This window comes from Tupaia chinensis, unplaced genomic scaffold (assembly GCF_000334495.1).
Source record: "Tupaia chinensis unplaced genomic scaffold, TupChi_1.0 Scaffold145916_1, whole genome shotgun sequence".
In the NCBI taxonomy this organism is placed as follows: domain Eukaryota; kingdom Metazoa; phylum Chordata; class Mammalia; order Scandentia; family Tupaiidae; genus Tupaia; species Tupaia belangeri.
In genome coordinates this window covers 1,336,779-1,363,757 of record NW_006205774.1, presented here as the reverse complement: position 1 = coordinate 1,363,757, position 26,979 = coordinate 1,336,779, and the positions used below count along the sequence as shown (strand labels likewise).

The 26,979-nt window shown below is 36.8% G+C and overlaps 2 protein-coding genes across 2 annotated transcripts in view; one reads left to right on the top strand and one right to left on the bottom strand.

The window, feature by feature from the left end:
- AGMO (alkylglycerol monooxygenase) overlaps positions 1–26,979 on the bottom strand; it is a gene marked incomplete in the record, with an annotated part of 412,025 nt that overhangs the window by 217,236 nt on the left and 167,810 nt on the right. Inside the window, 5 exon segments of the mRNA XM_027768353.1 lie at positions 9,374–9,493; positions 11,272–11,406; positions 18,195–18,274; positions 18,365–18,430; positions 21,092–21,158. Of these exon segments, the coding sequence (XP_027624154.1) occupies positions 9,374–9,493; positions 11,272–11,406; positions 18,195–18,274; positions 18,365–18,430; positions 21,092–21,158 (468 nt within the window).
- On the top strand, positions 14,565–16,206 carry LOC102494081 (TATA box-binding protein-associated factor RNA polymerase I subunit D). The gene is made up of 2 exons (XM_006168697.1): positions 14,565–14,581; positions 15,354–16,206. Exons 1-2 carry the CDS (start codon positions 14,565–14,567, stop codon positions 16,204–16,206), a joined length of 870 nt encoding a protein of 289 aa, XP_006168759.1.

Here is a 26,979-nt window from a genome sequence, read left to right as displayed (position 1 = left end):
ACCCTGGTACACTACATACATGGGAGTTCAGCGGCATAATCATTATGCCAGCTGCTAGTCCCAAAGATAATTGTTTTAAAAATGTACAAATTTAAAGTAAACTTAGAGTATTAAAAAAATTCATATAGAACTTTCTTCAGAAAGTTCCATTTTTTTAAGCAACTCAAAATTTTCCATGTTATAATATCCTTTCATAAGCTAATTAAGGAATACTATCAAATGATCTTCTCAGATTTCTACCCATTCATTCAGTGAATATTTACTTATTAAACTTGTGCTGGGCACTATGGTAAATAAGAGTTTAAAGGAGTAAGGACAAAAATCCGTGCCCTTGAACTCATACCAACCTAAGCCCTGCCGGTAGGAACATTGGCCAGTTACACTAGAGCAAAAAGAAAACAAAGAAAAGAACAGTGAGGGCCAAATGGCAGCAGTAAAATGCAGTGCTCTGCAAGGCTGACCCACACGGGAAGGTTCTGGGTGTGCATCCAGGGACTTCCCTGAGTTATCCGGGAAGATGCATATCCATGATTCAGGGATGGTAGAACAGGGGTGGAGGAGAGTGGAGGGATGGTAAGTGGACTGTAGTGTCAAGACTCATATTTTGAGCTACTAGCTCTCTGTCTCTTTTTCTCTCTCTCTCTCTCTCTTGCTCATGGAAGAAATAAATAAAAAAAAGAGGATATTTGATAGGTTTTGAGCACTATATTTAGTTTCCTGTGTTTTAAACAATATGTTGAAATCACATATAGCTTCTTTATTTCTTATAAAAGAAAGAATTTTTGCCTTTACTCTCATTTCATGTTATCCATGGCTGGATGTATTTTTTACATAAATATCTCAGTCCTAATGTGTTAAATGGAATTATTCTAAATTAAACTTTGAATATATTATCAGTTCTTATAATAAAAAGCTGATAATCATAAAAATATTTACGAAGTAAGCAATTATTTCCCCTCCTTTCAAATTATCTTTCAAATCCCAAGCAGTTTAGTAGTCTTTATTTCCATAGTTTAATTTTTATTTATTATTATTTTTATTATTTATACATTCAATTGCTATACGTCATTTAGATTGTAAAGAGACTTTACCATAGTTTTTGCAGTGCAGGAAACATGGTCCAGACTTGTAGCCCCAAGTATGCCTGAAACATACTACCTTCCTGCAAATTTATCTAAATAAATGGGAAGAAATACTCAGGAAGAGACATTACTTACACAGGAACTCCAAAATTACATGTGCGATGCAATGTTGCTTAAACTATCAATGGATATGTCGAAGTCCTTCCTTTGTCCATAGATACAATAGAGGAGAAAGTCCTTTTGTTCCTGCAGAAGGCTGTGACCCTCTTACTATTCCACAGAAAGAAAAACTCATGTGGCCAACAAAATTATCTTTCATATTTCCCTGCCCATGAATCTCATGAAGGGGAATTATTGGCCTCATATGCAACATCCTAAAATAATCGCATGTTTCTATATAAAATATTTTTTAAAGTTTATACATTATCAAAGATCATTTGATAATATTTTCTTTCTTTTTTTAAATTTTTGCCATAGGGTGCATGTATTTGCCCAAAGGAGATGGAGAGGAAAAGTGAGGAATCGACCCCTGAGGGGTGTGGCCATGCAGCAATCCTATATCCAGTCTCCTCTTGGGATTTTGGGCATGCATGCAGACATGCTTAGCATGATTTTCAAGCCACAAAGTCCTGAACTTGAACCACAGTCAGACATGAGGGAATCCAGTGCCTTAACTACCATGTCATCTGCTGGCCCTATTTTCATGTTTTTGTTCAATAGTTTACAAATGAAAAAGTCTAGATTTTGTTGTTATAACAAGATAGAGCATTTTTAGAAATTTATTTTAAAAAGTGTCTGGCAAGAGCTTCTCAATTTGTTTTTTGATTCAAAATGCTCTTCTTCCTAAACATTTGTCAACCGTGGTTAGTACTGCTGAACACTAAAGCCTCTGTGGACTCTGATGTGAAGGCCACAGACTGGGTTTGCTGGCACAACTAGCATACTGCTGCTTCCTCACCCCGTGAATCTGGGGCTCCATCTTCCACACGGCTGAAACGTCTAGATTTGTCATGTGGAGTCTTAAATCTTGAAGATGCTTCCCAGTGTTCCAATATGAACACAACAGAACCCAACATGACACCATACTGCAATTTATTATTCAATGTGGGTCTTATTAATATGTCTTGAGATAAGGTTAAAGTATTGCTCTTTAAAAAATAATTAATATTTACTATTTTCTTTTTTCTTTTAGATATTTTTGTTATATAGCTGTGTGCTCACCAGAGAAACAGAGAGGGACAGAAAGAGAGAAATCACTCCCCAGAAGGATGGCCACACCACAATCCCTTCTCCTCCATTCTCCTCTCAGGATTTTGGATACATGGGCTAACAGGTACACACGCCTGGTGTGAGTTTGAAATTGCCATGCCTGGGACTTGAACTGTGGTCGACTATGTGGGAGTCCAGCAACATAACCATTATGCCATCTGCTGGTCCCACTATCTTATTCTTTACTTTTAAATTTGCAGAAGTTCTTAGGTGACTGCTACTGAAGTATATTAAGAGAGTATCATTAGAATGGAATGAACATTTTCTAGAATTTCAGACAATAAATATATCAAAGGTGAAAATATATCCTATAAAGTAAAATGAATATGGAGTTCAGAAACATAGAATTGACATAGTGTTAATTCCTATAGAAATTTGTAAGAAATCAAAGCCCCAAATTGCATTTTTAGAACTTTAAATATTAAAAACTTAGGTGTGTTACACTCATATTTTGAGTATAATTCCATTCCACTATAAACGAATATGCATGAGATCAGCAGGTACTGTGGTGAATAAGGTGCTGGACCCCCATGTGGCAGACCACAGTTTGAGTCCCGGACCTGGTGGCTCAAAAATCATGCCCAGTGCATGTGTGTACATGCCCCAAATCCCAAAAAGACACTGGAAGAGAAGGGGTAACGGCAGGGCCATCGCCCCTGGGGGTTGATTTCTCACTTTCCTTCTCTCTGTCTCTCTTAGGTGAACGCATATGCCCTATGGGGGAAAAAAAAAATCACAACATAAACAGGGACCAGATTTAACCTCCTACCTAAAAGAAAAATATAAATTATAAGCAGTGTTTATTACACAATAATGTTTAAAGAAATAGCCTGATACTGACCAAATTTGGCAACGATACTAATGATATAAAGATATGTTTCATTTCAGAATTAATATTTTAATATCTGATGCAGCTGACTTTCTAATTATTATTACCAGAACGTGTATGTGCTTGAGAAAAAGAGAGACCAAAAGAGGGAGAGGAGAAAGTATTCTACAAGGAGAGTGGTCATGCTGCATTTTCTTCTCTTCCATTTCTCCCTCCTTTTGGGATTTGGGCCATGCATGCACCTACTCCTGGCATAGTTTTAAGCTCCCTGAGCCAGTACTCAAACCACAACATTGGCCATATGGGATCTGGCTGCTTTAATGACCAGGCCACAGATCTTTTTAGTGTGTGACTGGATCTTACAGGGCTGATTGTCAGCTAGGGTCCTAGACCTGGCAGCTCAAAAATACACCAGGCGCATGTGTGAGCATGTCCCAAACCCCAAGAAGACAATGGAGAAGGGACTGTGGCATGGTCTTCCCTTCCCCCTCCTGCCAGGGATTGTTTACTCACTTTCCTACTCTCTTTGTCTCTCTTTGATGAGACCTCAACTTCATTGCCCCCTCCAAGCAAGAGTTCCACCTATGAACACATGGGCTATGTGCTCTGCTGAGCTGTCCCATGTACAGAGAGCAGATGCAGCTGGACCTGGAGCAGCTGCTGAGCATGGAGACCAAGCTGTGGTCATCGGGATGGGAGGACATGCCCCCCTCCCCGCCAGCAGCCACCCCCTGTATCCCCACCCCCAACCAACTTCAGCTTCTACTACATTGTTGACCCTTGACAGTGACCTTAGCCAAGGGCCACCAGGACAGCCTTGGAGGGTGGAAGATAGAGAAATGCAGGCATCCCAACCAGCAACGGCTACCACAGGAAATAAATTCTTGTCTTTGGGGGGAAAAAATGCAATTCCTCCCTTTATTATTATAATATATTTCAGCATAGTAAACAAAAATTGTGTTCGCCATTGGAATGCACAATGATCACTTTTCTACCTTTCTGGAGTCTGTGTTTATTGACCGGTAGCTTTTGCTAATACTTACTACATTTCATTTCACAACTATCAGTTATCACTGATGGTCATTTTAGCTCATATTCTTTTCTTTTCACATCACCTTAGTTACCGCCTAGAAACTTTAGGAAATTAAATTAAATCCCTGGGGGCTAGGACTGGAGGAAAACAGTATAGAGCATAAACTGGATATCGACTTGAGGCTAGATCTAATTTGTGCAGGTTAACACCCTTTGTCATGAAAGCAGAACTAAATATTTTGAATTTTTAAAGAAAATCTATTTAAAAAATCAACGTGAAAACATTAGCTAAACATTTATAATATCCATAATGTTTTATAGAGCACAGCATCCGGGAGAATTTAAAACCACAAAAATGTTTACAAATTTATATTGGATAATCTCAGATGCTTCGTTAACTTAAAATATATCAACGGAGTAATCTGTGTTAAAACATATATGCAGTAATCTACAGTAAGCACTCTAAGACCTTAGTAAATGTTTAAACTGTTCTGTGTGTGTCTATTATTTTAAAGATAGCACTGCCTTTTGAATTTTTGTTTGGAGAACATGCTAGTGCAGTCGATATTTTTATTTCGAACATGTATTCATGATATCACCCCATGAAGTAGACCCTGGCAGATGAGGAATTGAGTTTCCAAGCATTACTAAACCAAAATCAACAGAAAAGTCTGTGGGTCACATCACTAACCTAAATACTATATATTTAAATGTATGCTTCACAAGTTTCCGTAAGGAAGGAATGTGCCTTTTATACCTTTGTGGTGGCCAGCCAGTTGCTTTTTTTGACTCCCATTATTTATACAGAATTTACACACATAAAACAAGTAAGTATTTATCTAGTCTAGTATATGCATAAACAGAAAAGGCTCTGGGACCACAGCAGGGCCCCCAATTACAAGTCAGCCACAGCCCTTCTATGTGATTATTGGCTACAGTGGATCTGGAAAAAAATATTGCTGTTGGATTTTAAAGTCTCCGTATGCTCGTAGACATCGCTGGGACTAGAAAGGCACTATAGAATTTTGCAAATAAGCAACCTTTCTTCCTAGTCTCACAGCATGTTTTTAGCAAAGAAAAGCACATGTGGGAAATAAGCAAATGCACCTTTCAAAATGAATCTGTGTCAGGAACGAAGCTGTCTCCAACTCTAATCTCAGTTTGACAAGGGTTTCAACGCTGGATATTTCTCTTTGTCAATATATCTACATACATTTCTCATATAGTTTTTTATGACAGTAGAAAAATCTTGTGAAAACCATAAGTCACAACTTTTCAATATGTACAATGTCTGGCTACATTTTTACCCAGGAAGTACTCACACATGCCCAGAAATTCAAATCTCTTGGTGAACTTAATGTTAATGGCCTCTGTTACAAAAATCAAGATGGGCCAACAGGTGGTGTGGAGGGTAAGGTGTTGGAGCTTAAATGGCCAATGGCTTGGTTTGAGTCCTGGACCCAGCAGCTTGAAAATCACAATGGGTACCTTGTGCTGCATGAGAAAGCACCCCACAAGGGAAATGGCAATGCTGTAATCCTTTCTCCTCCATTTTCCTTTCGGGGTTTTGACATACATGAATACACATTCCTAGCATTGTCTTCAGGTCCACTGAATCTGGGACTTTGACTGCTAAGGTGACTATGTGGGACCCAGTTGCCTTACTTGTGGCACCAGCAGCTGGCCCTCTATTTTTGTTCTTAAGCATTGGTACCATTTATTTAGAGATTTGATTTAGCACAGCTTAAAAAAAGTCAATAATTCAAACTGTACTAAACATTGGACAGCATATCAGGAGTCAGATATTTGAATGCATATGAACTAACAACTCTATTAATGCATTTAACATTTTAGTTATAATTTGTGTAAGCATAAAATAATGCATTGAAACGAATGAGTGGTGGGTTAATTAGGTAATATTTGAAGAGATGATTTTGAATACTATGATTTGGATAATGGTTTATCTCCCAAAGCTTTGTGTTTTAGAATTTGTCCCCCCAGTGCTGGCAAAACCTTTAGGAGGTAAGGTCTAGTGGGTGGGGATTGGATCATGTGAGCATTGCTTTTGTGAATGGATTAATGATGTCTCTCAAGACACAGTGAGTGCTATCTCTCATGAAAGGGGTTAATTCTTGCAAGAGTGAGTTGTTTTAAAGGAAGATGGCTGCCCCCACTGTTTCTCTCAGTGCATAACCATCATCCTCCCTACTTCCTCCAGGCATGTTCTGATGTGGCTAGCCTGATGCCAGCGTCACCTCTTGGTACTTTTCAGCCAGTAGGATCATGAATCAAGTAAATCTCTACTTATTATAATTCTTCCAATCTCAGATATTTCTTTTAATAATACAGTAGGAGACTAGAACAATAATGACTTAGGTTAAATAACTATTATGTCTAACCATTTGGGGAGTTTGATTGGCTCTACTAGCCGTGATATATTTAATGCCACTATTATGAAAGCTTTGCATCTTGAAAGTGTTCTTGGGTTTGCATTTGTCTTTGGCAAGCTAAAGACAGAGAAAACGGATACAATGTAGAAGTGCTTTCATCATTAGCTGCAGCACATATAAGAAAGAACAAACCATAAACAAGTATATGCCAACCATTATAGCCTAAGGATATTTCTAGTCACATCCATCATATTATACTTCCCATTTTCATGTTACAAAATGGAAACTAGAATCTAAATCTTTGTTTTCTGCTGCAATCAGAAAAGCCTATTATATATTTTCCTGTAGGTTTTTCTTTTTTCTTTGATTTTTAAAAGTTGTATGTGGACAGACTGACTAGGCGGGAGACTCCACCAGTATTCAACCTGTGGCTTCCAGCTCTGCAGTGCTACTGATTGTGACACAAAGGCTGGGTCTGTTTTTGTGATTTTTAACTTTGAGTTTATCATCAGTGGGACTTTATCCATGTGAATACTTTGAATCTTGAGTTTCTGTGATGGCTCTAGGCATGATTTGAATATGCTTCATTTAGATACCTGAGGTCTAATCTGAGACACTTTAAATTGTTAGCTTGTTTTTATCAGATTCATTGTTCCATGAATTCTAGACTTAAATCTGAGTGAGGGCTGGTTTGAAATAAAAAAGTAATATTCTAATTACTTGTTTTTGTATGCCTCCTTAGAGCCAAGTGCAAGATGGACAAGTTTCCTTTTATGCTTTTTATTTTTCTTTGTTTACCTTCCTTTCCCTGTATTTTTTTTTCTTTTTGGTTTCAGTCATTTTATTTGAGGTTCTTCATCTAACTTGCACCTCTACAGGTTCTTTGATTTGTTTCTGATCCCTTAAGATCTTGATTATCAGTGATTGTAGAGGTCCTAGGACAGCTTTCAGTACAAGTACTCAGTTCCATAGTATTCGTATTTCCTCAACATCTTCAGGATATTAGGTGGCCTTCAATTTTTGCCAGCTCTTTCGTACATGCTAAGAATTTACGTATGTATGTGTGTGTATTTCACCTAGCAATTGTAGGTGTTATGTATATCTTAAAATAAACAAATAAATAAATGAGGTGTATCTATATCACCTGATGCTGGAAATAGAAACTCCCTTTGTTTTTAAAAGGTAACCACTATTCATATAGAGATACTGTGTATCCCTTTGACTTTCTTGATTCAATGACGTTATTTTATGAGCTGTATATTACCTTCATAACAAGGTAAAAAAAGTAATTTTTTACTTGCCTGTGATTTTATTTTCTATTTCATCTATTGCCAATTTAATTACCTTGCTACCTTTCATGTACCTTCTTTAGCTATAGTAAATTCTCAGGAAGAATATAATATAAATAAATCTATAAAAACAAAATAAATGTTTTAAAACATCTGGTTTTTATCCTTTTTATAGTTTATAGTGATTTTTTACATACCCCATACTGTGTTTGTTTTCTCCCAAATATAAGCAGCATGAGTATTCTATGATGACCAAAATGACTCCTGAAGTGGTAATGCCTGGACGAAACTCTTTTCTAGTGCTATTTTGTTTACATCAGACAAATCAAATGTTGTAAATGTCTTAGGACAAAAATAAAGGAAGTAAACCTTCCATTGAAAACTCCCAGAAGACATTCTACAAGGATATTCTTTTGCAAAGAAGTTTATTTCTTTAATCCATGAGTAAGCGAGACAGAGACAGAGAGGCAGAGACATGGCACCCCTGACAGAATGTTGATGCGATCCAGCCGCAGCCTCCAGTCGGAATCATGAGCATGCATGTGCCTGAGAGGACTCAGAGTGGTCTCTGGATCTGAACCAGCAACCCCTCCTTGGATCTGCCTCACAGAGCATCTCCCTTTCCTGGTACATCACTGAACAGCCCATATCAGGGTAGTCTTTAAATCAAGGCCGCGATGTTGAAATTGATGGAAAGTACTTTCCCAAGCATTTAATTCTGGCTTCTGAAGCATTTGTGTTCTAATTGTTGTAAAACTTATGAATAGCAAATAATTTATTTTTAAAGCTTATTAATTTATTTCTTCCATGAGAGACAGGAGCAGAGAGAAACAGAGACATAGAGAGACAGAGAGACAAGCACCCCTTAAAGAATCTTCACATGTTAATGAGCCCCTAGCCTCAGCCTGGGCACATCATAGGTGTGTGTATACCTATGGAAGGTTCTGGGACTCAAATCTAGAACTTTATGCCTGTAGGTCCAGTTGCTTTATTGGTGTGCCACTGCCTCACCCTATAGCAAATAAATTTTTTATTTATCACTTACACAATTTATAGAATTATTCATTTAACTTTATCTCTTATTATTATTCTTATTTTTAAATTTGCTAGAGGGCACATGCACTTACCAGAGAGAGATAGTGAGGTAAAGGTAAAGTGAGAAAGCAAGCAACCAGTCTGGGACTCAAACCATGGTCTGCCATGTGGAAATCCACCACCTTAACCAGCATGCCACCTGCTGGCCCCTATCACTTAGATTCATAGCATATTACTCCGTATACATTCTACACAGAGAATTTTGATTTAATCAGTCCAGAAGAAATATCCAGACTTAATTCACCTGATTAAACATGAGCTATTGCTGAAATTAAAGCAGATGAGTACAGAAAAGTACAGAGCATAGCCATACCATGCTGAGCTTATTTTCTTTTTCAAAGTGCCATGTAACTTTCTCAGACTGTACTTAAAATGAGCATTACTTACAGCTGTGTATGCAAAGGTGTCTTCATAAAATGCTAGCATCAGAGCAAACTGTACCACTGTATATATCTTCAATAGCTGAGATGCAGATGATGAGAAGGGAACCTTTTCTTTCCCTGTGACCTGGGTAGAGAAGAAAGAAGCCTTTTCTTTATATAGTTCTTTATATTGTTCTGGGGCTCATTTTCTATATTGAAATTCACACTAAATGAAAATATATGTAAAAAGACAGAGACATATTTGTTATTTTCCCCCCAAAGACTCTAACATTTGTATTTCAGGATAGAAAAATCTCTGTAAATTGGAAGAGTTGTTGTTTATTACAGAAACATTACAGTTATGATTTGGACTGCCTTGAAGGGCAATGTAACACAGCAACAGGGGCTAATGATAAAGGCAGCCAAAATGAGTAGGGTGGATCTTCCTTATCTGAAAATATGTGCAAAATCCTGGATGACAGTAAAGCAAACGAAAAATAACTAAGGTGACTCTGGGTTATGTTGGTAATCAAGCCTCAAAGGCAAATGTGCTATTTTATTGGGGAGAACAAAACAAAGCATTTCTAAGCCACTGAGTATCCCCAAAATGTTACAATTCTGTTTTTATAAAGCCATTTTCAGCACCCATATAACTTAAAAATATTCACTTTGAGTTGTGTGCTTTAAAAAATAATATAAATGTATCATAGCTAACTAGGCTTTTTTGGAGTTGAAATAATCAAATTATTGGGACCAGCAGATGATATTGTGGTTAAGAAACTGGACTCCCATATGGTTGACCATAACTCAAGTCCCAGACCCAGTGGCTTGAAAACCATGCCAGGTGTCTGTGCTTGTGTGCCCAAAATCCTGAGAGGAGACTGGAGGAGAAGGTATTGCAGTGTGGTTATCCCCTCTGGAGAGGCAATTTCTCACTTTCTCTCTCTTCTCTCTCTGGAAAATGCATGTATCCTATGGCAAAACCTAAAAAAAAAAGAAAAAAAATTATTTTCACCTATTTCAATATAACTTTTACATAGCCAATTGTGAACCTAAATAAAAGAGTCTGGGAAATTTAGTCTCAACAGCTTTGGTAACTGGATGTAAAAACATCTTGATTTAAATCAGAATTTTTCTAAAAGAATAATATTTGAACAAAACATTAAATGTTATGTCCTTGAAATATCACAGGCTAACTTTTAAAGTTATATTACCGCTCTTGAAATTGTCAATAGTTTATTCTTTCTGTTGTTTCTGTGATTATTTGTTACCTTTATTTGATAAGTAATCATAACACATATCCTGAGTGAGTGAAAAAAATTACTCTTTCATCTTTAGAAAAGGAATTTCAATTTGAAACCAAATTTTTCATGTGGCCTCCAGCGTTTTAAATCACTACATTTAAAAAAAAATGTAGAATTTCTTAGATAATGCTTTCACTCTACTTTATTTAGGGTGTGACTCAAAAAACGCATCATCTTGAGGTGGCTTTAGACCTTCTGTTCTGGGAATCTCAGTTTTTCATGTGTGAAATTAAGTTTAGACTGAATGACTCCTAAGGCTCCTCCCATCTCTGATATCTAAAATTCTGTCTGAGCTGCATGCATTTGTGAAGTTACTCCCTGAACAAAGGCTCTTAGTTAGGACTTTGAGTGGATCTGAAAAACAGTCTCTGTTGTTCTGCTTCACAAACAGAACAAAAGAGGGGCCCTGGTAAGAGGCATGTGCTCCTGGGAGAACGCACCCTTCTTATTGGCCCCTAGGTGGTGTCTGCCTATTAACTTATGTACCAACATGGCTGCCTCTGAGTAGGGAAATGTCTTTTCACAGATTTGCGGTGGGGCAGCCTATGCGCAGGCTCACTGTAGACCTGATGATGTGAGACTAATCTTCACCATCTTCAACTTCTTGAACTTTACTTACCTCTGGGATTTCTTCACTCAGTCCAAGTCTTGGTTTACCTGGACCCCATCCTGGTCCTTTAAATATGACAGAAAACTTTTGGAAGAATCCAGGTGTGGACCAGAATGTAGTCCATATGTAAAGTAAATGGTGGCACTATGAAGAATAAAATTATAGCTTATTTAAGAGAAGATCCCAACAATGATTAAAAACAACAAATCATTTATCTTATTTATTGTTTAATATAACTGATACAAATTTCCTTAGTATATGCTATACATGATTTGATTAATGGAGATCAATATATAATTGCATCCCCTTTTGTAATTCCTTCAATGCATTCTGCTTAAATTTAGCTGTGTTCTTGTCACTATTTTAAACTTCAACCAAATTATAAATTAGGAATAAAAAATAGAGTAATCATTGAGAAAAGTAAAGTAAAAAAGAAAAGTTTAGAAGCTTTGCTGCCAATGAATTGACCTATCATTGCTGCATATGAATTGACCCTGCCCACTAAATATTCTTATTGAATGACTGTTTTTAAAGCCATGCTAAATAAATCTTAAAGTTGAAAATGAAAACATATGAACATTGAACATTTAATATAGTATCCATTATATAGTTATTATATTGATATATATGATATATATTAACCATATAGTAAATATGTGTGTGTGTGTGTATGTGTATATATATATATATATATATATAAAATTACCAGAGACTGTGTGCACTTGCCAGAGAGATATAAAAGGAAATAACTTCTACTGAGACATTGTCAGGTTACAATCCTTTCTCTTCCATTTTTCTATCCCATGAGGATTTGAGGCATATATATATATTTTGCATTCTTTTTTATTTCTCCCTTTTTCCTTTTTTATTTAGAGAGAGATTTTTGCTATAGGCTATGTGCACTCACCAGAAAGACAGACATACAGAAAAATAGAAAGCGAGAAATCATCCCCCGGGAGGGATGATCATGCTGCCTTTCTCCTCCAGTCTCCTCTCGGGATTTTGGGCATGCGCACACACACATGCCCAGCATGAGTTTTAAGTCGCCAGGTTCTGGACTTGAACTGCGGTCAACTACATGAGAGTCCAGTGATGTAATCATTCCACCAACTGGTGGTCACACTTTTTGCATTTTTTTTAAGCCACCGGTGCCAGGAGTCAGACCTCGGTCAATCATGTGGGATCTGGTTCTCTATGCATAGGGCTTAATTGCTACTATTGAGCTGACTCTAGAAGGTGAACACTTAAAATTACACATTCAATATTTTAAAAACAAACTTTTATTTACTAAATTATATTACAGACACACATATATCAACATAAAGTGCTCAATGCTGTATTCTGGTAATAGACTTCTGAGTATTAAATAGTTCATATTTTGCCATAGGACAGGCACCACCACATTCATAAATAGCTCATATTTTGCAATTAAAGTTTGCTGAGGGGCCAGAAGGTGGATAGTGCTTGGGACACTGGACTCCCACATGGATGACCTTGGTTCAAGTCTCAGACCTGGCAACTTGAAGATCATATTGGGTGCATATGCATGTGTGCCCAAAATCCTGAGAGAAGAATGGAAGGGAGGGGACCGTAGTGTGGTTCCCCCTCAGAGGATGATTTCCACTTCCCTTCTCTCTGTCTCTCCCTCTTTAGTGAGCGTACATACCCTATGGCAAAAAGCTAAACGAAACAAAACAAAATTTTTTTTAATTCCTAAAAGAAGCAAAAATTTGCCTCAACACTCAGAAGAAATCCACATTCTTTGAATGACATACTTTGACATGTGTGGAAGTTAAAACTAGGCCCATGCATTATAGGTGCTCAGTGAATGTGATCACAATGTACTATAGACTCCTAGGGACCGGGTGGCAACTATAGATTCTAGACTTGAGTTTTATCGTAAGTGAAATATTGAAGAAAGTTTTGACTCTATCAGAATTTGTGGTCTTGTGGGTATTTTCACTGTCTCCTGAAGACTTTAAATGCTAGGATTATAAAAATGAATTTGGGACCAGCATTTAGCGTAATGGCTATGTCACTGGACTCCCATGTGGTTGATCATGGTTCGAGTCCCAGACATGATGGATTAGACTCACATCGGGCGCATGTGCGTGCGTGCCCCAGATCCTGAGAAGAGAAAGGAGAAGGGATTATGGTGTGGCCATCCCCCCCGGGGGGGTGATTTCTCGCTTTCTGTCTCTCTGTCTCTCCCTGTCTTTCTGGCGAGCGCATGCTCCCTATAGCAAAAACCTCTCCAAAAAAAGAAAAAACAAATGAATTTACAATTTGTTTGAAATATTACAATGAGGTATCTGAGGGAATCGAGGAAAATGTAGGACTAAATGAAATAGTTCTTTGAGGAAAAGTTAAATGTTATGTGGAAACTTAGCTTGAAGCTTTATAATAATAATAATAGTACAGAAAATTAATAGGTTCAGGAGTTCTAATGTTCATTGAAATACTTATCTGTTTTGTTATTTTTTAAATAATTACATAATTTTATTATTATTATTTTCCAATTTGATCAGAGAGAGATAGAGACAGAGAGAGAGATAAAGACAGAGAGAGAAAGAGAGAGAAAGCAAGTCACCAGGTCTGGGACTTGAACCACGCTTGGGCATGTGGGAGTCTAGTAGTCTAGCACCCTTAACCACCACACCACCTGCCAGCCCCTCTCTTTTGTTAGTTTGAAAACTAATTTTATTGCTATCATTATGGATACAAGCCATGAAAAACTTCATGATAACTTGTTTTTTAGATAGAGATTTTTGCTATATGGTGTATGTGGTCGCCAGAGAGACAAAGAGAGACAGAGAGACAGAAAGTGAGAGAAAATCATCCTGTGGGGGGATGGTCACACTGCAATTCCTTCTCCTCCATTCTCTTCTTGAGATTTTGGGCACTCACACACATGCGCCTGGCATAAATTTAAGCCATCAGATCAGCACTCAAACCGTGGTCGACTACATGGGAGTCCAAGAATGCAGCCATTATGCCATCTACTGATCTCCATGGTAATATTTTTAAATTAAAAAAAAAAAAATTCTTATTTATTTTCTGTCCAATCCTCTGAAATACTAGGATCCCCAAAAGAGAGCAAAATGAATCATCTATGTCAAATAGTAATTAAAGACAAATGAACACCTCTGTCTAGTGTTGTTTTTTTTATTATTATTATTTTATTTTTTATGCCTCAGAGCAATAGATAAGAAATTTAACTATTTATACATAAAGGAATGAAAGTCACAGTTACTATGTATTTTTGTAGGCTCAAAAACTCCTAATTATTACCACCAGCTGATATGACATTTGTGACAATGTAAGTGTGCATGTAGAAGACTGAACCTTAGACCTACTTGTGACAATTACTATGCTAAGGGAAGTGTCGATGTAAGGAGAGACCTGAAGAATCGAACACAAAACAGAGGTAGCAACAGCTCACACACTCCAAGGATTATTTGACTATTGTGCCCTCTACATCCTACTTATCCTACCATTTGGGCAGCACTCATTAGACACAATATTCACTCCCTTATTCTGTCTCACATATGAATTACTTTTCCCTCATCAAGAGAGTTCACGGTCAAAGCCTTGCTACTCCACAAAGCAGCAGCACTGGCATCACCTTGTTAGAAATGGAATCTGGGACCAGACCTCAGACCTACTGAACCAAATCTACATGTTAGAGAGACCTTCTGTGATTCATATGCTCTTTACATTTGAAAAGCTCTAATCCAGAACATAGAGACCAACCTGCCTATTTCTTAGTTTCCACATTAGGGAGACATGAAGAGAAAAAAAAAAATGTATCTTTTGATGAGTTAATATGATTTATAAATTGGATCCCATTCTATAAAGCCTATTGTTGAGAAAGTATGCAAATATGTGTTAGTTTTCTCCAAAGAGACATATGGTTTTATAAAGCCTAAACCATGATCAAGACAGAGAAGGAACTTCCATGTAGTGGAGGAACAAGGAAGAAAGATAATTAACTTTCCTCTTTTGGTGTATGAAGAGATCAAAATGTCTTTCATTTAAAAAGTGACAGCAATTGCCTTTTTCCTTCCGCGCAGCTGTGGAGGAAACTAAAGCAAAGAGAGAAAGTGGTGCATAAATTTGAAGACTATATCAGGAATGGATTCGCCTGACTACACAACGTCTGATTCAACTGTAGAATCTGAAAATCGAAGTGATAGCTCCTGGTCTGGTAGCAGCTTATTTAAAACACAGTGTGTTCCTTCCTCACCTACACGGAGGCAAAGGAACCAAATTCAAAAATGTGTTTATTCACCTAAGAACATTAAAGAAGATTCATCAAGCTACTCATCCTTTGAACCCAAACCATTGACTTTAAAAGCTATTTTTGAAAGATTCAAGAAAAGGAATCGGAAGAAAAGAAAATACAAGCCAACAGGAAGACCAAAAGGAAGTAAAAATACTAGACGGTCACAGATAGACAAGAAACAAGTTAGAGGCAAAGGCCATAAATTTACAGAATCAGAGAACAGAAGAAACCTATTACCATGGAGGAAAATTTTAACTTTTGAGCAACATGTTGCCAGAAGATTTTTTAACTACATTGAAAAGCTGAAATATGAACACCACCTTAAGGAATCCTTGAATAAAATGAATGTTGGTGAAGATTTAGAAAAAGAAGATCTCGATAGTTGTAGATACAAATACTTGGATGATGATGGATCCATTTCTCCTATTGAAGAGCCAGTAACAGATGAAGCAATGAATCTTGAGCCTGATGATGAATGCGATATCAAGTTGGTAGAGGATAGTTGTTTTATAATAAGTTCTGAATTCCCAGTTTCTAAGAAGATGGATGTATATTTAGGGCAAGAGAATACTAAAGAACCTGCTTTGTCTAAAAAGAGAGCTTCAAAGGCCAGAAACACTGGGCAGAATACTGAATGGCCTGGAAAGAGAGGAACATGAATGGAAAAGAAGGCTTTTATCTTGAAAATGTCTGGAATTAAAGGTATTACCACATCCCACAGATGTTGAGGAACAAGTCTGAACTGATTTCCGGTGTAGAGGGTGTCATTTTGAAAACCAGGCAGATGTAGCCATGCTAAAAGTGGCTCAGAGTCAATTAATTAAAGAAATTGGATCCCAATATTCCTGGGTGGACAGACTTTGAAGTTACCAATATGTCCATAGTTCTAATGGAGAAAAAGAAAGACATGAAAAAATTGTGGTAGGGCTGACAGGACAACTAGGAATTAAGTACCAGTTCTTTTAAAAAGGACTATCTTGACTTGGGCCTTGGAGGAATGAAGGTGTGGTGTCCTTGGTGAGCAGTGGAAGGAAATTCAGATATCCCTTAAATAAGAATTTATTGACTCTTAAATAATTTTGCTTATATACATTTAAAAAAAAAACACGGAAAATCAGCATGTATTTTTGTTTTGGGCTCGAAGTTTTTCTAGTGTTTTCTGTGTAAAAAAAAATAAAAATTTGTTACAATTGGTTCATCTAAAAAGAAAAAAGAAAAAAAAAAGTGACAGCAATTTGTGATGACCTTCATGTATAACGGAGCAGAGCATAAATGTTAAATTGAGTGGAGTCTTGCACTAGGTCTGCAATTCACCTTGGCGACTTTTGAAGCTGACAAGCTGTGTGACCTTGGATGAATTATTTTAATCCTGGAAACCTCAGTTTCTTCCACCAGAAAAATGGGAATAAAATGGGGGGAACCAGCAGGTGTAGTGGTTAATATTCTGAACTCCCACACAGCCAGTTGTCGTTTGAGTCTTGGGAACCCGGAAGTTTGAAAATCACACTGGGCCAGTGTGTATGCATCATGCCCAACATCCTGAGAGGAGAATGGAGAAGAAGGGATTGCGGTGTAGCCACCCTCTCCACACCACCAAGGAATGATTTCTCACTTTCCCTCTTGCTGTCTCTTTATCTCCCTCTCCAGCAAGCACATGTGTCTTATGGCAAGAACCTTAGAAAAAAAAAAAAAAGAAAGAAAAGAAAGCAAGAAAAAGCAGAGCAAAAGAGCCACTATCTCACAAGGTTTTAGAAATGGTTTAGAAATGGTTACACTAAGTATTTGGGGCTGGCCACTTAGCAGCATCCTGCACACAGCTGTTAATTATTTATTTTATTGTTGAATTTTCTGTGAAAACTTGAAAATGTTGGTATGCAAAGCAGACTCAACATAATCCTGTAATTTCATCACTTACTGAATGTTGTAACCAGTCCCTTGTACAGGGCTTTCATTAACTGACCTCTTCAATTTTTCAAGCATTCTTATCTTTTTCTCATTTAAAGTTCCCTAATCCCAGGAGCATTTGTGGTGGTCTCAAGCTGATGCATCAGAGCTTCACATTCTTCATTTCTCTAGTGCCAACCACTGAGCCCAGTGAACAACCAATACCACATGTCTTACAGAAAACTGGTCCCGTCCAACAAGTCTTAGCAGGTGAGGTAATGTGCAAACCTAACCAGTCTGTAATAGCTCCTGACACATAGATCCAACCAGAGGAGTTCAAAGGCCTCATGCTGAATTTCTAACCAGAGTCACGCAGCCTTGAAGCAAATATTTTTCTTACTGTGGGATCAGCCTTAATTATACACGTTACTACTGTTCCTTCTGAACATACAAATATATTCCAGGTTTATTCTGAGAAAGAATGTTTGCTAAAGAGCCACTCTTTTTTACTTTCATTCTAGGATGTAGACCTATTGGAACATTTTTCAATGTGTTGTTTTTCAAATGTTTATTGTCCAATTTGATTCACGCTTTTGCTTGGGTACTAAAGTCATTTTCAAATTATTTTACAGTTCAAAAATATTTCCCCCCCCCAGGGTACAATAATGTACTCACACCTTTCAACAACTGACTTTTCTCCAAACCATAAGACTTATGAGATGATATAAATTTTGAAAAAAATTAAACTAATTACATTACTTACCTGCACCTTAATTGGTTCAAATGTATTAATAGGATGTGTTAGACCATACACAACTTTTTCATTCTCTGCTTCGAAGGTCCCTGAAACATAAACATTAAGGATATAATCTTTGACTATCTGCAATGAAAAGAACTAATTTATTTGTTTTTATTTTCTTACTTTTTACTTACCAAAAATTTTATCCCAAATAATAAGAGTGCCAGCATAATTTTTGTCTATGCAGTAACGGTTTCTCCCTATGAAACAAAATATTAAGAATATTTTTTAAAGACTGAAATTAAGCTTTTGTAAAATACATTGTCTTGTTTTCAGAACACATTCATAAAATTATGACTTAAATGACAGAATTATTTTCTTGGGAATTTCTTCTCACTGAGAACAACAGCCTTTATTTGCTAATAATAGAGTTTTTGTTTTATTTACTTTTTAAATTAATTTTACTAAAAAAAAAAGCACAAAGGTTTACTTAAAACTGTATTTGTGGGTTTTCCTCACCATTTTCACTAAAAAAAAGATGATAAATGTAAGTAAAAAAAAGATGATAAATTTAAGTAATCACTTTTCAGTACTATTAAAGAATAACAATAAAATTATACTATTTAAAAATGTAAACAGGAAATATGATAAAGCGATAATACATGTATGTATATGTTTTTGTTTGTTTAGGTGTTTGCCATAGGGCATGTGTGCTCGCCAGAGAGAGACAGAAAGAGAGAGAGGAAAAAGAGAAATCACCCCCTACAGGATATGGCCATGCTGCAGTCCCTTCTCCACTCTCCTCTTGGGATTTTGGTCTTGTATGCTTTCAAGCCTCTAGGTCTGGGACTCAGACTATGGTCAACCATGTGAGTTCAGAGTCTTAACCACCATACCACCTGCTGGCCCTTGTATGTGTGTTTTAATTTTTAATTTTTGGTGAGATATGTGTCTATGCTTTTTATCTACATTTGTTCCAGGAATAAAATTCTCAACTTAGGGAGAGGCTTGAGTGAGTTTTTCTTGTAATCACAAAAGACATAGTGAAAGTTAAATTACTTCCGACTAATTTTTTTAACTCATAGCATATATGATATCTTTCCTGCTCCAAAGTATTCAAAGTACAATACAAATGTGTTGTAAATAGAGATTGCTTTTACATATATTTTTAAAAACTTAAAAAGACACAATCATATTTATGTGATTGTAAAGCTAAATAAATTAATTTAAACCAGCAAGTCATTACTCCACCAATCTCAATTATCTTCACGTATCGTCATTTGAAGGGATGTATCCTAGTTTGAGCATACTGATGTGTTCTCTTTATTTTATAACTTACTAGCTTTTCTTGCTTTACTTTTGTTTTTAATTTTGCCAGAGAGCATGTGTGTAGTCGGTGGGGATAGGAGGGAAAGAAAATAAGAAAGCACCACCCATGGGGCTTTAGGTGGCTTCCATAATTACAAATACACATTTGAAATCATAGACACAAGGAAAAAACATCTCAGTGCAAAAGTAGAGTGAAGTTGGCTGCACAGATGCACACCCACTGCCACACATGGTCTAAACAATGGTTCTTGGTTGATCCCTAGCCAACTGAAAATGCTCGAGGCATTTTTCCCAAGAGAAAAAGGACAGCGTCTGGAGACATCACTGGTAGTTATAACTGAGATGGGGTATTAATGACTTTTAGTGTACACAGGCCAATGATGCTGCTAAACCTCCTACAATGCACAGAATAGCCCCACAACAAAGAAATAATGGTCCTACAATGTCAGCAGTGTCTAGTTGGAAACCCTGATCAAAGCAATAGGAATGAGAAAGCAAAGTCAAACAGAAAATAAGGATCTATTTTTTTTTTTTTTTAATGTGGACTTGTTTCTTCTCCACTTCTTAATTTTCCTTTTATGTAGAGGAAACAGCAAGAGCATAACCTTGGCTTCTCACCCTGTCCATTTCCCCAGGGTGGGTGTGGGTGGGAGAACGGCTGTTGAGTTTGGAAGAAGAAACTGAGCATGTGCAGCCTGACCCTTCCTCTGTGCTTCCTGTGGGAGACTGAGCTTCAGATCTCTTGCTGCCATGGGGAAAGGGACCTTCCCCTTTTGGGAAGGCAGGGCTGCAGAGTTGCCTGTGAGGCCTGGAAGTTTATGAAAACAGTACAATGGGATTTATTTACTTATTTTTTATTTCTGGCATTTTCTCTCACTTTATATTTGTGAGACTTATTCATGCCATTGCAATGGTTTGGACATTTTCGTTGTTATATAATTCCTCATTACGTGAATAGTCTGCTATTTATTCTACAACTGACAGATGTTTGAATTATTTTTTTCTATCATAAATAATACCACCATACACATTCTTATATAGTTCTTACAGTGCACAAATGTAAACATTTCTGTTATTATTGAAGACATCCATGTCTTTAAACCTTACACACTGGCCATATGGGATTTTCTCTTGTCTAACGAGTACAGCTTATGTTGAGTTTGTTCATAAAATTTAGGCAGCAAAGGGAAGTATTGTTTATTAGGTTCTCCTCAGATCTTAAAAGCTTTCAAGACCAAGGCCTCTCTGGTTATAGATAGGAATGACACTCAGCACTGGGTCAAGAAGTAGCTTTCAACACTTTTTCAAGATATGAATGGTATATCTCCTTAGCTGGTTATTTATTTTTTCATTACAAATGAGTTGTGATCTAGATTAAAAAGCCATACAGAGAGCAGTCTCTCCCATTCACCACACTCTCACCTAATCCTGATTTAGAGATGTGGTTTATCCAGGGTCAAAAGAAAACCCTATACTTCCCATTACAATAAGTGCTAACTATATTGAGTAATTGTGATAAAATGAAGTAAATAATCATATAATTTTTAAAGAAATGAAGAAGAAATAAAAAAGAAGAAATACAACTTTCTTACCATGATGAACTCTATGGTGGCTAGGAGTATTAAGAATCAGTTCCAATGGACCAAGATTATTGATGAGCTGTTGTGAACAAAGTAAATATTTATATGCATAGTTATTAAAGTGTATGTGATCTATCAATAGTTTAAAAAACAAAATGAGTTAAGAGATATATACTAAGTTTCAAGGTTGGCATCAGAGTGTGAGAAGTCTCCCTACCACCTGGAGCTCACATAAAGATAATAATCTCAACTCTATTCTGAGAAACAATATGATAGTATAGTTAAGAAACAAACAGCCTTGGACCAGCAGGTGGCATGGAGGTTAAGGTGCTGGACCCCACATATCTGGTTACATGGGTCAAGTCCTAGATGTGGTATTTGGAAATCATGCTGGGCCCATGTGTGTATGTGCCTAAAATCCTCAGAGGAGACAGAGAAGGGACTGTGGCGTGGTCATCCCCCTGGGAGAGGGTTTCTCACTTTCTCTCTCCCTAGTCTCTCTCTGGTGAGTTCTCCCGCCCTAAAGTGAAAACTGAAAAAAAAAAAAAGTACAAAACTGTCTCTTGAGGAAATAATGTAAGCTTTTTATAATTCAGTTTCTTCATCTTTCAAATGAAATAGAGAAATAATGGTATCTTCTACATGATCATGTTGTTCTAAGGATGATAAATGTCACTCTACTTACATATCATTATGGCCAGGGCACACTTCTCTCAGATTTCATGTTGTTTTGTTGTTTTATGGTTTTTGCCTTTTAACTATGGCTCTGATGATTTATATTGGCAAAGCATAACTAAGGGAGGGAAAACACTGTTATGTATGTTTTCCAGAGTTGTGTTCACCTTGTAATGTGTTATATAGCAAGAACTTACTATCACTGTGGTTATCTATTATATTAGGGTAATCTTACTTTTTCCAGTAGAATTCTAAATGCTCTTTTAACTGTAGACACATCATCTATTGTTCCAACTTAGATGCACAATTAAAGGTCTAATATGTGAAGAAGACTCTTGTTGCTTTTAAAGTCAGTTCAAAATCTATATCCTAATTATCTCAACATTTATCAGTAACAATCTCATATTCCCAAGTCTACAAATTATAGGGACAATAAGGACCAGGTAGGTGTCAAAAAAAAAAAAAAAAAAAGTACAGCAGGCCACAGGTTGGACCAGGTAGGTGTCAAAAAAAAAAAAAAAGTACAGCAGGCCATGGGGAAGACATTCTTTTCTTTTTGTTATATGAATCATAGAAAACTTTTCATTTCAGTTACATTATTTATTCTTCTATAAACCATGGCAGATAACAAAGTATTTCACTTTGATGAAATCACAACCTAAACAGATTTGTTAGAAACTACCAGTGATGAGCCAAAGGATGGTGTACTGATTACATTGCTGGACTCCCAAAGAGTCAACTGGAGTTTGAGTCCCAGCTTGACCCAGCAGCTTAAAACTCACACCAGGCTCATGTGTGTGTGTGCCCAAAATACCAAGAGGAGAATGGAGGGGTAGGGGTTGTGGCATGGCCATCCCCCTGGGGGAGTAATTTCTTGCTTTCTGTCTGTCTGTTTCTCCAGCAAGCACATACTCCCTATAGCAAACATCTCTCGAAATAAATAAATAAATAAATAAGAGAGAGAAAGAAACTACCAGTGACAAAATTAGTGCATTGTTATGATATTTCAAGAAATGACTCATCTCTGGCAGTAACTTTCATCTGAGGAGATATCAGATATAAAAAAAAATGCATTTTTGGATGTTTAAGGAAAATATATAGCCACTGACAATCAACACTAATGTGAACTTGGAAATAAGTCAGTGGTATTGGGAAAAAATAGTTGGAATTAGATGAGAGTAGAACTAGATTCTAATACAAAATATTTTGAAAATGAAAAAGTAAAAAGGGTAGCTGATGTAAATGAATCAAAATCCTGAATATTGTATTGCAATGCTCAAGGTGGATAAATTCACTGGGGTGGATAAATTCATTCTGCTATTCTACTTTACTGAATAGTTGAACATTTTAAGATTAAAATTCAAATAAAATAAATCACTGTTCTAAAAATATAGAAAAATGCTCACTAACCCAATTGAAAATATTAATCAATCTCCAAAGTGCCAAACATAATTTTATATCAAAACTCTTTATCCAGCAAAATTGAATCATTCTTGGGAAATCATTGACTATTTAAGACACCCAGTTTACAACTGCTCTAGAAAGGTGGACAGCTGGTATGACCACACTGTCCTCAGCTTGTGGAGCCTGTGCTGTCTCCATGTGGGGGCTGCGGCAGAGCTGTCACAGAAAATGCTGCATCCTCCCTGGAACAGGTGCCATCTTCATCTTTTCAGCCATTGTTTACACATCTGAAAGAGACAGGTCTTGCCTTCCACCTACTGCCCAGTCTTATGGGATTTTGTCTCCAATATGGGATGGGCAAAAATATTTGCATGCAAAAGACTGTGAGATATTAAGTATTATAGGTCTCTCTCTTTCGCTCTCTTTTTCTCTTCCTCTCTCCCTCTCTCCCTTCCATCTTTCCCTCCTTCCTTCACCATTTTTAAAGTTATTTCCATGAGAAATGTATTCTATAATCTAAACAACGGGACTTTCAATTAACTCATGGAACAAAACAAATGGTATGCCAAATACTATCTGTATTTTTCAGTGTTAAGAGTTCAAAATGCCATGACTATATAGCTCTTATATCAAACTACATTCCTATGACCTAAGACAAAGTTATTGTTTCACAAATGCGGTATTAATGACTAGCAATTGGGAAAGGGGTATGTAGCAATAACCCTGCAGTTTATTGGACTACATTGCTTTGCACTTGGTGGAAAAATATTTTCTAAGAAGGGTGAGGGATAGAGAACAAGAAAGTGGGCTTCGTCTCAGTCGGAGCCTTGAAACTGAAATCTGATGCTTTAGTTGGGCTTTGTATCTCTGGCAGACACCCAGATGGGAAAGGAGAAAGCCATTTTATCCTTGTTTGTCTCTTTGGTGCCTAACATGTGTTACAAAAACAAACAACAAAAGGGAGTGGAGGAGGCCACACTGACCAGCTTCTGCTACCCAGATGCACTTCTGGTCCTTGGTCCTGGGGTGTGTGCAGCCAGATTTAAAGCCACAGAAATGGTGAGTGCATTCAGATGATTGGAGCCTTGGCTGAGTGCATTATTTTTTTATGTCAAGCTCTTTTCCTCAGAGAAAAATCTTTTGCCCTTGCAGGCTAAAGCATGGTGATATTAATATTGCAAGTTCCTTTTTTTTATTTCAAAGCCAAGTACAACACAGTCAACCACAGTTAAATTCTGTGGTACTGCCTGTGAGTACCTTGGAGCTGCAAAAGACCACCTCAGAGTGGGAGATGATTCATTATTTGTGAGCAGCCCAGTCAGAACCTTTCATGTAGAAAGCCCTTCTGATTCAAAGTCATGGAGAATTCATTAATATTTAATAAGGATTGAGCGTAACGACTTAATTATCGCCCACTTTTGCAAATTCAGCCATTTAGCAATTCAACCACATCTAGCTTTGAATTACTTCCTGAAAATATGTTACTCTGGGAGGAATTGTGCTTATTCTCATTTCTAGAAGAAATTATTTATTAGAAAAATAATTTTTTTAGATTTACATGAACTCATTTAAATTACAGGATTTTAGAACATATTGAGTGACTTAGAGAAAATATAGTTCAAAACTTTATTATCAAAAAACAAACAACTGAACCTCAAAGAAGTTAAATTCCTGGCCGAAGTTTAAATGGCTTAGAATAACCTCTAAAATCTTTTCAATTTTCGATTTGGAATCTTAATTTTTGTATCACATGTATACTACTCTTCTATCAAATAAAAGTTCATTTAAACTTTTAGAACTTTAGCAGAAACTACTAACTAATACTTGACTACATGTCAAGTATTAGTTAAAATGATTCCAAATATTTATAAAAAAACCCAGGGACTTCAGTTTCAAAACTCTATCTTATTTTATTTTAGGCATTTCTGGTGATTCTTGGGTCTTTGGGCAATGTTCTAAGTTTTGTATCCTGTAAATTTTTGGTCAGGGTTTTGTAACCTCAGGATCATGTTTGCCTAGAAAGGCTATAGATAGGTTTCAGAAGACCAGGAATATCCTGAAGTTTTATTCAAAATTTTATAAATATGTATGGTATGGGGGGGGTAAAAACTCTACCCTTATCAACTATATTCAATGGAAACATAAGCCCTCAAAGGCTAAGAACCAATATCCTAAACAGAGAACACTGTGGATGACTTCCTTGCTCTTCTTGGTATATGTTACGTTGCTAGTTTCCATATCATTAAAACGCAGGTGATCATTTTTCCCCCAAAATTCAAAAGTAGAAACTTGAATATACCGTATGTTTCTGCTTATTTCTTAAAACAATATATTAAGTTTTCTAAAGAGACAATTTTAAAATTGTGTTTATTTACATTGGCACAAGTTATAAGTGTGGAAGTAATAAAATTAGCAATGCTGTACTAGTGAACTGCATGTTTCTATCTATTAGCTTTTAACCAAAAAGAAGGGTTTAGGCTCACATGCTGGAATAGTCACAAGCATTTCTCCCTCCACAATCTCTGGTTGAGATTATGGGAAAAGAAGATTAGATGTAAAAGTAAGAAAACAGGGGTCAAGAGAGTCTGTTGTTATCACAACGTCATTTCCCTTCCTCAAAAATAAGGTCAAATGAAAGGATCTTAGAAATGAATTAAATAGTGTTCAAAATCTTTGAAGTCCAAAGCTGTTAACATGCCTTCCCATGAATAATTTTCAATATTCTCCTTCTTTTTCCCCTAAGGCCTTAACCTCCTATTTTAGCCTGTTAGAATCCTTCCTGCTCTTCCTTCAAGACCTATCTATATGCCACATGTTTGAGTACTTTTCTTGATTTTTCCATTGAGAATTTTGCTTGGCAATGTCTAGACATACTTTTGGTTGTCATACTGAAGGAACTGTGATTGGCATCTAGTGAGCAGTGGGTTTAGTGCTGCCAGATCTCTTCTGATGCACAAGATGGGCCCCACAGTAAGAATTTTCTAGTCCAAAATGTCAGTAGTACCAAGGCTGAGAAGTTCTGCCTTATGAGTATGGGTAGCTTTCTTTGTTCTAGTGCTTTGCAGTTTGTAGGAGAACATTGAATAATTTCTGTGTTCTAATTTGGGAGTTGTGGGGGAGGAGTGCCTTGGGGACTGAGCCTGGTAGTCATTGCCAAGGCCTTTGGAGTTTAAAGTCAGGAAAGTAAGCCCATGTCTGATCTTGATCCATTGAATTGGATCAATTAAGATAAAAAGCTTAGACAAAGGGACTAAAACAAAAACAAAAATGAGAAAATCACAGACCAAGGAATGGCAAAACTGAATAATGGGATCATTGAATTCTGGTAGTCATTGACAGGTGAGTACCTTGAATTATGTTTAGCTTCCTTGTGTGAGCTTCAGTTTCAAGTAAAGGAGCCAGAGATAGGAAGACAATTTCCATATCACCAAGTGATTTTAAAATTTCTTTGAAGAGTTCTTTTAACCACGTCCCCCCTTTTTTCCTGCACACACTTAAAGTTGTTCAAGTTGAATATCTTAGGGAGTTAAAGGATTATTAAATCTCTCAGTGTCTGAGTGACCATTCTGGAATAATTTTACTATGGAAATTGATAAACTAAGTATATGTGCTAAATCAGTTAATCAAATGTCTGCTGTGAATTGATCAAAACTTTTGCCCATGATTTGGTCTCAAGAGCCTTCTGACTACCCTACATTACCTTAAAAACATACTTCTACAGAGCTTTCCAATTTTAATTAAAAATTACTTAGAGGGGACCAGCAGGTGGCATGGTGATTAAGGCACTGGACACTCCCACATGGCCAATGGTTCAAGTCCCA